The sequence below is a fragment of the Gracilinanus agilis genome, chromosome 4 (genome assembly GCF_016433145.1).
Source record: "Gracilinanus agilis isolate LMUSP501 chromosome 4, AgileGrace, whole genome shotgun sequence".
NCBI classification, from domain to species: Eukaryota; Metazoa; Chordata; class Mammalia; order Didelphimorphia; family Didelphidae; genus Gracilinanus; species Gracilinanus agilis.
The window spans coordinates 449212347-449226157 of NC_058133.1; the positions used below are offsets into that span (position 1 = coordinate 449212347).

The 13811-nt window shown below is 37.5% G+C and overlaps 1 protein-coding gene across 1 annotated transcript; it reads right to left on the bottom strand.

Moving 5' to 3' along the window:
- Positions 1 to 1208: 1208 nt before the first annotated feature.
- On the bottom strand, positions 1209 to 1877 carry LOC123246690 (endoplasmic reticulum junction formation protein lunapark-like). The gene has a single exon (XM_044675496.1). It carries the CDS (start codon positions 1875 to 1877, stop codon positions 1209 to 1211), a length of 669 nt encoding a protein of 222 aa, XP_044531431.1.
- Positions 1878 to 13811: the final 11934 nt, after the last annotated feature.

Sequence of the window (13811 nt, forward strand, 5' to 3'; positions counted from 1 at the left end):
AGAAAAGGTACTAACCTGTTTTGCTTAAGAAAATTTCCTCACCTGCGAGTTCCCTACATCAATAAAATCACAGGGCATCTTCTTCTCTACCCCTAATTATGATTACTCTCAAACAACTTATAATGAGCTGGAGTTGAATCGCACCTCTGTGATACTAGTAATCTCTAAATTCCCTTCAAGCTCTAACATAATAATTACAATAATGATAATAAAAACAGCTGATATTTATATAACCCTTTAAGATTTGCAAGGTGTTTTTAATATGATTTCATTATCTAAGTCTATTGGTCATTTTGCTTTCTTTCTGATCTGGGTTAGCCTTATCAGTCTACAACATCTTTTAAATGTTTCCTAAGGGCCAGTTAGGGCACCTAGGCAGCAAAGAGCCTGAAGTCAGGAAAGCTTCATCTTCCTCAGTTCATGTCTGACCTCAGATACTTTACTAGATGTGTAACCCTGGACAAGTCACATTACCCTGTTTGCCTTGATTTCCTCAACTGTAAAATGGGCTAATAATGATATCTAGAGTTATTAAAGTTGCTTATAATATCTTTTTTTAAACTTTACTTTTTTGTCTTAGAATGATACTAAATATGGTTCCAGGGCAGAAGAGCAGTAAGGGCTAGATAATAGGAGTTAAGTGACTTGTCCAGTGTCACACAGCTAGAAAGGATCTTGAAGCCAGATATGAACTCTGGATCTTGTCTCCAGTCCTGGCTTTTTATCTTCTGGGTCACCTAGCTGCCCCTGTGATATCTTTTCATCGGTATTCTGCCTTATCAGAGGGTACACATGTTTATCAATCATTTAAGAACACAAGTTATATACTATATCATACCACACAAGTGTTTATTATTGAAAAATATCTTACTCTAAACAACTTAATCACAAAATGGTGTTTAAAATAAATATCGGTTAGTCTTAAGTCTTGAGGAGACAAAAATTCTTGCTATCATATTAAAGCATTAAAACTTATTTCCATTATAAATTCTCCCCTTTTTAGAATGTAAGCCTCTTGGAGGAAGAGAATGTTTTGGTTTTGTATTTGTAGCTTCAGAATTCAGCTCAGAGCTTGGCACATAATAAAACATTTAGTAAATGGTTTCATTAATTCAGATATCCCACATACCTCTCCTATCTAATCTTTACTAGTTTCATCCCATTATGCATGACCGCCTCTACTCTTATATGGCTTCCCTTCCCTGACTCTAAGTTATCTCTCTGAACCATGGAATAAAAACTAGATCACAGGCTCCAAGATCAGGAGCTGAAGCATCCTTTTGTGGATCAGGAGATTCTGGAACTAGTAAAGGTGATCCTTGTTTCAGACTTGCTGGTGTGGATGGAGAAAGGTTTCTATGAGCCATAGTCCGCTGACGGATTTCTTGTCCAGGTCCTGCAGTTGCCGCTTCTCCTAAAGATATGGGCTGAAGCTCCTTTGCCTTCCTTGAGTCGGGATCAAACCTTTCAAGAATTAATTTAGCAGTCTTGTAAGTTTCTTTTTCCATTACTTCTTCAAGTACTTTTTTCTTCTGTGATTTTAAATCATCCAATGCTTCATTATTTCTTTCTCTTCTTTTGGAAAAGAAGAAAATGAGTACAGTTCTTATGGTCCATATTATCAATAGAAACGCAAAAAATGGGAGTGTCATAGTGAGTCTTGCTGTAAATTCTTCCGGAAGATACCACGAGTATACCACTAAGCAAGTAAACAGGTAAAGAATTGAGGAGTAGGGAATTAACCTTCCAACCCATAGTTTCTGTAATCTTTGATTTTTCTCTCTAAATTCTTCTAATGCTTGGATTTCTTTATCTATATTTTCCAGAACTTCCACTGCTGAAGGTTTAGCCCTCCATAAGGAAAATAACCCACCCATCTTTTATTTGTAAAGACAGGATATACTGATGACTTTCATCAATTTTGTCATGGAATTCAGAGCTGCACGAAGGGGGCCGAGCCTGGCGCTGACGCTGGCTTGGTCGCTGCTGTAGCTGCCGCCGCCACGGTAGCTCAAAGTCTTCCCCCGTCCCAGCAGGCAAAATTCACTAGTGACAGAACGCGCCCACAGTCCCTTCCAACTGCCTGCAGCTTACTGACTACACCCTTCTAACTGTCAACAACTGACGACCTGCAGAAATCTTACCGCTCCTTTCCCTCTTAAAGAGAAAAAGGGAGAAATGACGACAAACTCTCTTCACTCTCTGCCCACAAACCTACCTCCTTCCTCCTTACTCTTTCTCATTCTATTGTTCCCGAACTCTGGACCTTGTAAGGGCTAAGTAGGATGGGGCAATGAGGGCAAGGTTATTGTGCAGCGAGAGAGAAAAGCCATCGTGACTCCGTTGTCTCATCTCTTCGGGCACCTACTTTGAGCTCTCGTTTCAGTTCCTCGCTTTTGATACCTCTTATTTCCCAAGAATTCATGAGTTCTTTACAGCTCTGGAAGGCCTCCTGACAGGCCATCTTACCTTTCAAAAGAAACAAAAGACAAATTTTTTTTTTTGTTGTTGTTAAAATCCAATCACTGTTCCGTCACTCTCAGATCAGTCCAAACCTTTTATTGCATGTCTTATCACAGTTCTGTTTCAATTTAGATTGACCAACCTGGAATCTTCCCATCTTCTCTTTCCCATAAGCCACTGTGAGGATGAAATGACCTTCATCCCTGTCAAGCATCATTCCCCTCCCCCCAAAACTGTGCCCTTGTTTGTCTCATTCTCTGTGGTACCAATTATACTTAATGCCTATATTGCCTCACTACACACTTATTCTTCTAACCCCTAACGTCAATTTTCCATTCCTATCTAATAAATGTCTATGACAGAGAAAGAGACAGAGAGAGACAGGGACTAGTTGAGTTCTTTTATAATTTGAATAGGTGGGCTTTCATCCTCATTAACATTTTAATATGCAAACATATTCAAACACGAATTTCATTTGCATTGGCAAGTTATTTATTTATCCAATTATTTCCATATTATATGTTGATACAATTTTAAATAATAATTTTCTAGCAGTTAGCAATCTGTGTTTCCTTCTCTCCTCCCTCCCCCTAGCCCTTTCCAATCCCCAGGATAGCTGATAATATGATATGAGTTGTGCATGTGTTATCATACAATACATATTTCCGTGTATAGTCATATTGTAAAAGAAGACATATATCATTTATACTAGAGAAAAATTTATGGAGGAAATAAAGAATGGTATGCTTCAGTCTGCATTCAGACTGTCAGTTTCTTCTATGGCTGTGAAAAGTATATTTGTAAAAAAAACAAAGAAAACCTGTTTTCTTCCATCTGATTTTTTTGGGGGGGAACAAGGATAGACATGGATTTGGTAGACCTGACTCTCTCCTAGATATATTAGTTTCTAGTTACCTTGGGCTAGGGCTATGTTGGTTAATGTTAGCAACTAATTCTTCATCAGGCCTGGTATACTTTGGAGTTTAATATTCATTATTTATATTTTTCCCATCTTTTTAAGTCTAAACAACCAACTAAATCATGAACCAAGCCCTGATTTGTAATATTTTCCAATTTTTGAGAAGTAAAAGCTCACACTGAAAATTTAACAGTAGATTCTTATGACAGTTTTGAGCTGCTCCAGCACATGTCTGACTCAATAATAATAATATTGCAAATTTATTTGAACTTTAAGTTTTACAAGGTCTTACAGTAATCTTGTTAGAAAGATAACATGCCATTGTATTTCTTGAGTATTTCTCCAATGTGAATGCTTCTTCTTTTATGCACCTTTGAAGTCCTGAGATTAGAGGAAAAGTAGCCTTTCTTCTTGTTCTTCCATATTCCTTTATATGGCATTCTATTTCCCACTGCTGCTCTTTTGCTCAGGTTTCCTCCATGTTTGGAATTCACTCACTCTTCTCCTATTTTTCTTCAAAGTTCATATCATTTGCCACCTCCTACACAAAACCTCCCAGTTCCCCTCAGGATTTCCTCCCTTATCAACTTGAAATTATTTTGTATATCTTTCTATTGACTTTCTATTTGTTTATCTTCAGAACTGAAAGGTAGTCAGCACTTATGGGCTGGGGACAGGGATAAGAAAAGTAGAGATAGCCCTTGTTAAATTTTCATAGCTAGTAATTGTAATTGCAAAGGTACAAATCAGGGTTTGATTGATTGTTTTGTTGATTGTCTAGACTTAAGAAAGTGAAAATTGTTAATAATGCAGATTAAATTTAAAAGCATGTCATGTGGTTCAGAGAGCAGTTTTGAAACATTTACCATATCAACAAGGCTTATCTGTCTACATATTTTCTTTCCCCAGAAGGGTATAAATGAGAATTATTTCATTTTTGTGATTGTAGTCCTGCTTCCTAGTTGAGGATTGCACATTTTTTTGACATGGATGATGGTCCTCATATAATTTGGGGGGGTTAGTTGTCACTCTACAGACTCAGATCACAACTATTTTATTTTTAATTAAACCCTTATTTTGGGTCTGAATCAATACTAAGTATTGATTGAAAGGCAGAAGGTGCTATAAGGGCTAGGCAATTGAGGTTAAGTGATTTGCTCCAGTTGGAAAGTGTCTGAGGCCAGATGTGAACCCAGGATCTCCCATCTCCAGACCTGATTCTCTTTCCTTTGAGTCACCTAGTTGCTTCTGTTCTGTAATTTATCATCTTAAAGCATTTCCTAGAACCCTAAGAGATTAATTGATGTTCTCTTGGTCCCTGTCAGAGGCAGTCCTTACACCCAGATCTTCCTGACTCCAATGAACCAAATGTTCATTATGCTACACTACCATTCACTTTGAACACAGTGAGTGCTAACTCAGTGCTTGTTGATTTGAAATGAACAGTTATTCTCACTGTATAGAGGAGAAAATTAAGTCTCAGAGAGTTTAAATGATTTGTCTAGGATCACACAATTAATAAGTACCAGAGTCATGATTCTAGGTCTTTTAGTTCGTTATTGTTTTTCCAGCCCATATGAACATCATGTGATCTCTCATTTCATCTCTCAAAGTCTCAGTTTCCTCCTCTATAAAAATGAGACAGTAGGACCATATATATGATCTTGAGGGGCCCCTTCCAGCTCTATGATGCTCTTATTCTAAGGTAAATGGTGTGCAGATGGAGAGTCCAATGGGAAGAAGTCTATTGCCCAGGCATGAGATCAGCATGACTCTGAAGAGACTATAGCTGAGGTTTCCTTACTTCTGCAGAGTTGATTTACTCCATAGGATAGATGGAAAATTACCTCAAGGTACCTGGTAGGTGAGTAAGAGTGCAGAGAAAGATGAAATCTCACACTAAGAGAGCCATTAACTATAATCTGGGGCTATTCTGAAAATCATGCCTTCTATGCTTCAAGGGAGAAAGCAAAATTAAAATGAAAGCCTTTGTTTTGTTTCTTGAACTTTCCATGTAATTTTTTTTATCCAGGAGCCCACTAATAGCAGCAGTGATAAAAATCTTGGGAGGAATTATTTACTGGAAGCACATTTATTGCAGAGCTGTGTGTTAAAAATCTTTTCAGAATACAATGGATGCTGCTGTCCCTTCTGAACCATAAAAAGAGGAGGGGAGCAGAGGGAGGAGGGAAGTCCAAGCTCCTGGGGAGCTAATTGGAGTTGAAACATTTCATATGCTCTTGAGTAGAAAACACAGTGTAAATTTTACAAAAGAGAACAAAGAAAGCAATACCAAGGGTTGGATTTTCCTCCCCTCTTTTTGCTTGGAACCTGGTCTATAAACTCATGTTAAGCTTTGCCCTAGCAACAATGAAAAGAAGTTAGCTTCCTCATCTGCATGACAGAACATCTATAAAGGACTCTGCAAATCTTAAAGCACTGTATAAATGTAAGCAATTATTATAAGAAATTACATAGGGACCTGTGATTTCATCTTTGTAGAGAGCTCCCTGGTGTGGAAAATCCCTCTACCGATGTAGGTTAGCAATTTTCCTGTGACATATTACCTTTACAATTTGCGTAGGGGCATTAAGAATTTAAGTGGCTTGTTTGTGGTCACATAGCTAGTATATGTTAGGGGAAAAGACTTGAATCCAGGTCTTTTTTATTCCAAGACTGATGCTCCTTTATATCAATCATATCAGGGTGCTTCCATAGCATCATGGCAACACTTTATTAGATTATGCCATTACATTATGGTTACAAAATATTTTCACATATATTTTCTCATTTGATTTCAATGGGCATCTTGCACAGATAGTGTTATTTCCATTTTGCTTATGGGGAAACTAAACCTCAGAGGGACCAAAATGATTTGTATAAGACCTTAAGCGGGTACAGAGCTGGTAAGTGATGGAGTCTAGATTCAAATTCAAGTCTTTTGAATCTGTCTAACAATTTTGCCCCCCACTATTCAACCTTATATAGGACAATGACATCTTTTGAAATGTCCAAATACCCAAGTGGATTTGTGATCTCAGTGATGTTCTCACCCATGATGCAGGTCATATCCTATCCATACCCATCCAGCCTTTGTAACTATTGTCCAAGTCCTCCCTTAGGTTTTCCATAGGAGCTCTTCTCAATATACTAGGGACCTCTCTTATCTACTCTTGAGCAAACAAAGATACCATAGGAATATTGGAGCTACCCACCAGTTACCTGGATCTCTCATCTACTTTTTTATCACATATTTTTCTGATGAAATCCTTTGCTATTTTTTTTTTATAGTTTGCTTTTGTTTTATCTGCATGTCACAACCTGTTCACATCCTCCATACATTTCTCCACTGCCCTTTGGGTAATGCCTATTTTTAATTCCTCAGAGACTATTGTGTTCTCTCACTTGAATCCATTTGACAACATCAATTAAGCATTTATTAAACTCCTGGTATATGCCAGACCCCCTGCCAGGTGATAAGGATGCAAATATAAAGAATGAAACAATCCCTACTCAGTAGCACACTGGTATAAAAAGAGGGGTCTTTGTTTATACAGGAAACTTGGGATCATTAAGGGAATGTTGCTGTACATCAAAAACAACCCACTTTCTTCTTCTCTTTTCCAGTTCTGAGACCAATTCATCATCCATTTTTACTTTTTTAAATTTAATTTACTTTTTTATTTTTTTAAAAATCCTTACCTTCCGTCTTGGAGTCATTACTGTGTAGGGTGATTTTGCAAATGCAAGAGATCTTGCCTCAATCCTGCATTACAGCTCCAAGGCAGAAGAGTGATAAGGGTAGGCAATGGGGGTCAAGTGACTTGCCCAGGGTCACACAGATGGGAAGTGTCTGAGGCCAGATTTGAACCTAGGATATCCCGTCTCTAGGCCTGACTCTCAATCCACCCAGCTGCCCCCTATTTTTACTCTTAATTTACATGCGTTTGTGACATTATAGTTACAAAGTGCATTCATGTACATCATCTCATTTGATTTCCATGACAATCTTATGAGGACAATCTTATGCAATAGTATTGTTCTCACTTTACCGATAAAGTAACTGATCCTCAGAGAGATTAAAGTGAGGGTGAATGATGAAGCATTCAAGTCTCAAATCCAAACACAAACTCATATATATGCATTAGTTTTATAGATGGGCAGCTGACTACATATCATAATGAGCTCAATAGTCATTCTTCATCCACTTGGTTTTTCCTGTTTGTTAGTGTAAGTCACTAAAATTGTTAGTGTCTTACAGAGAAAAACTCTTTCATCCTTTATATCTGCCTCTTCTCCCCAGCAAGCCGCCTTGGAATGACTATGATTGCTTGGGGTGGAACATAGATAGCTCAAACCAAGTTCATTACCACTTCAGAGAAAGCAGTTCTATTCCCAAGGATGCCTGGATGTGGGTTGCTGTTATCATCGTGGTATAAGAAAGGGTTGGTACAATGATTCTTCAATGTTCAGAATGAATAACCAATTAAAAAAAAGAGAGAAAATCTCTGGGGAGAGGGCAGCCTTCACTTTGCCATGTTAATCCTGCTGCTGGCCCCATGAGAGGGTCCAAAACAAAGTGTTCTCTGTTGTTTTAGAAGTCCCACAGGACAAATATGAAATGAGGTCTGATTAGCATTCTTGGATGGGAAGGAAGCATGGAATGCATTTGGCACTTTGAAGGGCACACAGAAGGACGAATAACAAAGGGAGGAGTTCTGGAGAACAGTTAGTCTTTAATTGCCCTGGAATATGGATGCATTATTTATTAGGTATGGATGACACATATTTACATAAATATAGAAAGTACCTTCCAAATGGGCATATCAATTTTACGATACGTGTCCTAAAGAACAGAGATTGATTTCACATTTTTCTAGAGAGAACAAAAGTCCTTTCCCAGGCTATGATGGGGCCTATTGTTTGAAGGTTGCAGTGTAAAAGTGATATGCATCTGAATGATAAAACACATAGCCATATCATTTATAAACTTTTTTTTTCTGCCACTGAAAGTGTTCACGATTAACTGCATTGCTTGAATTAGATCCACCCCATTTAGCAGCATTAGCCAGGACCTGTCTGTTAATAACAGCAGTACCTATCTGGTGAGAGTCAAGGTGAACAAATAATTTACTCGGAGGAAAACCTCCTTTCCTAATAGATGCCTTGTCTTGGGGGGCCCTAGTGACCAATTCACACCCTGGCTTAGTTCCTGGCGTTCACTGTAGAGGAGCAATGAGTATCCTTTTCTGAGAAGCTATTCAGTTGCTCTCTTTTTCACAATAAACTCCCAAATGATCTCTTTTTCTTAATCATGATGTTTCTTTCAAATAATAGTTCAAATAGCACCTTTCATGAGAAATTTCTGGGTTTCTAATGGCTAGTGTCTTTTCAGGAAAACCTGGATTTAACTCCTACCCTAGACACTTGCTGTGTGACCTTACGAAAGTCATTTAATTTCACAATGCTTCTGACAACTCTCTATGACTATAACTTGTTGAGAAGTTGCTCATTTGGATTTGTAAAGGGAGTTTCTTATGCCAGTGAAATCAAACATCTGAATCACAGGGTTTTCTTTTCATTTTTGGTTGGCTATATTTATTCTTACATGTTATACATTCTCTCTTTCCTACATAATGCAAATAACTTGAAGGCATAAGATGTGTTGATCTTCCCCGCCCCCCATACTACTCCCCCATTTTTGTCCTTTGAGGAAGGACTCAGACCATCTTTTATTTTCTGCTGTGCCACTTGATGCTTTCTCCCTCTGGCTTTGCAGACATTCTTCTCCCCTTGTTAAGTTTTTCAGAGAACCTTCATTTTGAGGAAAGACCCAGATCAGTCATCTTCCATGCTGTGGATTTTTATCACTATGACTAGCATGGTTATCTTTCCCCTAGCCCCACTTTTCAGCTCCCTTTTATGTTTTCTTACCCCATTAAAATATAAGCTTCTTGAGAGAAGGAATTGTCCTTCTTTTTGCTTGTATTTCTCAGTGCTTCCAATGGATCCTGGCATATAGCAAGTATTTAATAATAATTTAATAATAATCAAGTTTGTTGACTTGAAATGCCTGGCACGTAGTTTGTAATTAATAAAGGGTTGTTGAATGAATGAGAGTCAGTCACCAAATCCTCTTTTCAGGGCCTACTTATTTTATATCTGGCTCACTGTATCCTCCTTGCTTCCCTCTCCAAAGTCTTGTGATACTTTCTCCTTTTCCCCACTTTCCTCATGGCCTTCAATGAATACACCCAACTTTGAATTTCTGAGCTTCTGATTGTCTCTCTTTAGTCTCTGCTATGTTACAATGCTATGTATCTTTCTGTACATGTCCTGTCTCCTCAACTAAATTGTAAGCATCTTCAAGAATCAGGTTGTATTTCATAGCTCTTATTTTTCCCATTGTTTAGTGTAACGTCTTATAAATAACCCTGTGAGGTTGCATTTATAACCCCCTTTTACAAATGAGAGAACTGAGATTCAGAGAAATTAAAAACATGATCTGTGATTATTCAGTTGGTAAGTGTCATAGGCTGGAGTTAAAACTAGTTCTTCCTGACCCATGTACTGGCCTGCTCCCTTTTCGTACACAAGGCACCATACTTGGTTTGGGGCACACAAAAGTAAAATATTGCCTTTTGTTTTAGAAAATATAATACCTGATGACAAGTATGATATATATGTGGCTATTGCTGTGACATGATAAAAGTCTTCCTCATTTTGGGGTACAGGAGAAATTTGTTCTCTGATGATTGATTGCAGCTGGTGTCCCATGTATTTTGGAGAACAGTCCTTGGAATTCAGTCAGTCCAAATCACTTGCCCAAATAAATAACTTCATTCCTCATTTTTTCCCCATTAACACATAAATTTCTTGATTGTAGAAATGATGTTTACTACCTGACATAGAGGATTTGTATAAAATGAATTCACAGTTTGAATGTTGATAAGACATATTAAAAAATAAAAGGTATGAGAAACCCTCTTTATTTAGATTTGGAATATCCCATCCATATTCTAATACAAATCACATGAAGGTAGCTTACAGAACAGAGAAAGAGCCCACAGTGACAAAGATCCCTTGTTTTCACCTTATGCTCTTGTCCCTCTTGAATGTCTTATTTTCCTTTAGGATATGGAGTAACCATTCCATATTTTAAATTCTAAAATTCCAAAATTTTATTTGAGATCTGAGATTCAGCCACATGGAAGAACTGATTTCTGGAGTAGGAATAGTTGGAACTTTTCAAGGAAGTGATCACTGTCTTGTAGAATTTATGATTGAAATAGAGAGAAAAGCCAGGCACAGTCTGACTTGAATTCTGGATTTAGGAAAAGTATTATTCAAAAGGTTCAGAATCATTAAGTAAAAAAGCATTCACGAAGCATTTACTATGTGCCAGGTTAAGTGTGGGGATACAAAGAATGGCCACCCCACCAATATCTGCTCCTAAGGAGTTCATATTCTTATGGAAAAGACAATATGTAAATAACCAGATAGACATAAAATATATACACAGTAGACAGAAGGCACTCTCAGTAGGTAAGCATTAAAAGTGAAGGTTTGAAGGACTAAGAATTAGTCCTTCAAATTAGACAATATTTGAGTCCAGTCTTAAAGGAATGATTAGCTGGTTCCAACTGGCTAATTATGTGTTTAAGATGAGACTCTTTTGGGGGCAGCTGGGTGGCTTGGTGGATTGAGAGCCAATCCTAGAGATGGGAGGTCCTAGGTTTAAATCTGGCCTCAGACACTTCCTAGCTGTGTGACCCTGGGCAAGTCACTTGACCCCCATTGCCTAGCCCTTACCACTCTTCTGCCTTGGAGCCAAAACATAGTATTGGCTCCAAGACAGAAGGTAAGGTTTTTTTTTTTTTTAAAAGATGAGACTCTTTTATTAGCAACAGAGGCATTCAACAAGGTCTTTGAGCATCAGTCACTGCCTGCCTCAATTACTCTTGGGGGAATCTTAGTGACTCTCTTATAGTACCCAGTGAAAGACCATGATATAATGGAAAGGCCTTTAAGGCAGAGGTCTGCTGGTGAATGATAATGAGCTCTCCCCTCACCCCAAATGTATTCAATACACATTTCAGTTTAATATTCATTATTATAATTTTGCCATCAATTTAAGTCCAGAAAATCATTAGAACAATAAATCAAATTCTGGCTTGATGGATTTGTAGATTTCTGAGGTGTCAAAACTCATAGTCAAAATTTAATATTCAGCTCTTGAGCTCACTCCAGAGTATCCCTGACTTATGGTCTTTTTGCCCCTTCTGAGTGTGGATAACTGGAAAGATTGTAACATTCTTGATGGTAATAAAGTAGTCATGAAGAGAGAAGGGCTTTTTTGGGGGAATTTCTTGAATTCTACTTTACACATGTTGAGTTTGGTTTCAAACATTTCTGATTTTCAAACACTTGCCTAAGGAGCATCTTACTAAAGATGTTCAGAGGAAGGATATGTAGGAAGGATTCCATAGTCTAAATCTTATGGGTGGAGTTGGCTCAAGGGAGATGAAAATCTCAAGAATGAAATTTTAAAGATATAAAAAGAAAAACCATAATTTAAATGAGAAAAAGAGGGTTGTTAAAAAAAATGGAGAGCATCAGCCAACTTAGTTTTTAGAAAGATATATCTGAAAGATTTCGGAAGCAAGGGCAAGCTATGGAACACTAATACCAAAAGCATGGCATGCTCTTGTAAAAATAGCATCAGAAATGTAAAAGTTCAGCGTAATCTGAAGCTGAGAAGGAGACATAAAGGACAAAAGAAATCATTTTTAAACCTATACTTGGGGAAAAGGGGGGATCAAAGAAGATAGTAGGCTTTTAATAAAAAAAGCTTATTAATTGACAGATGATCTAGAACAGATTAGAGAAGGCAAATTCTGAATATTTCCCCTGAAATTGGACTGGTAGGAAAAAAAGGACATCGTATCTGATATTAGAGTAAAGCAAGTGGATTTAAAAGTGATATTGGAAAACAAATGATATAGGGATACAACTGGCTATTAGATTTATGGTTTCGGAGTCCTCAGTGCCCTAGATAATCCCTAAGAATGAATGGCAGATAAATGGCTGATCTGCCTTGCACGTAGTTGGCACTTAATAAATGATTATCAAATTGAATACCCTTTGAACCTTGAAAGTACTAGATACATAATATGGTCAGCCTGCTAGATGGATGCTATTCCTATTCCATAATTTGAATATATTGTACTAGGAAAAAAAAACCTAAAAAAAACTTACTAGTAGGAATGTTTTGGACAATTTAACAACACTGTGATCTCATAAAATGGATGGGAGAGAGAATTTTGCTGAAGGAGTCTGTCTCTGGAATACGGGCGGGGGGGGGGGGGAAATGGTTTCTGGAAATGATGGCCCTAATGTCTCCTATGACCTGCTCCCTCCCTCAGATCCAGAACGCATTTGGTCAAGTTAATTTTCTTTTCTTGTCCTTTTCAAATTTTTTTTGACTGATTTAGCCAAAGAAAAGTACAATGACAGCTGTGAGTAATATAAGTTTTTAGACAAATAACCATTGGGGTGAGGATGTGGGTTATATAGTCGATGAGAAATATGTTAGCAATGGTTAAGATCATGTGACAGAATGTTCTACTGAGAAGGTTCAATGGTAAATGACCATCGTTACTCCAGGAGTCTCCCAAGTGTTGGTGAATATATTGCTCTTTTTGGGAAGAACTTTTATATAAAGATTTTCAGGCTATGAATCTTTTTTCTTCTACAATTCCTGGAAAGGTTATTTTAATCCTTTCATGGAGAAGTGGCCACAATGTCATAAAAAGGGCTTTGGATACAGAATCAGAAGTTCTCAGTTTAAATCCAAGTTTACTCTTACTACTTTTGTGCTGTTAGAATAGCTACTTATCCTTTCTATGGCAATATTTCCTCATCTGAAGGTACATAGATTCAGACCTACAAGGGACTGAGGTATTTAAGTTTTGATCCCCAACCCCTATCATTTTGGCTTGAGAAAACTGAAGTCCAGAGAATGGGAAGTTAAATAACTTGCCCACAGTCCCACATGTAAGTAGCAGAGAAGAGATTTGAAGCAGAGTCATTTGACTAAAGATTCAGCATTTTACTGCATCATGCTGGTTCCTTATTAAATGGGAGACTTGGAATTGGTGACCTCCAAGGTTCTCTCTAGTCCTAAATCTGTGATCCTTTGAAATTTTTTCTGCTATACATTCTGACTGCTAGGAAATTCATGTAATACATTTTGAAATGTGATATATTTTTTCATTCATTCAGGCCCATTTTCCCTGTAATACTTTCATCACCAAATCAAAGGATTATGGGAAAGAAAATGTTAGATAGCCGAATACTTTATATACATATGCTGTTAATTTTATTCTCTTCTTCTTCTTCTTCTTCTTCTTCTTCTTCTTCTTCTTCT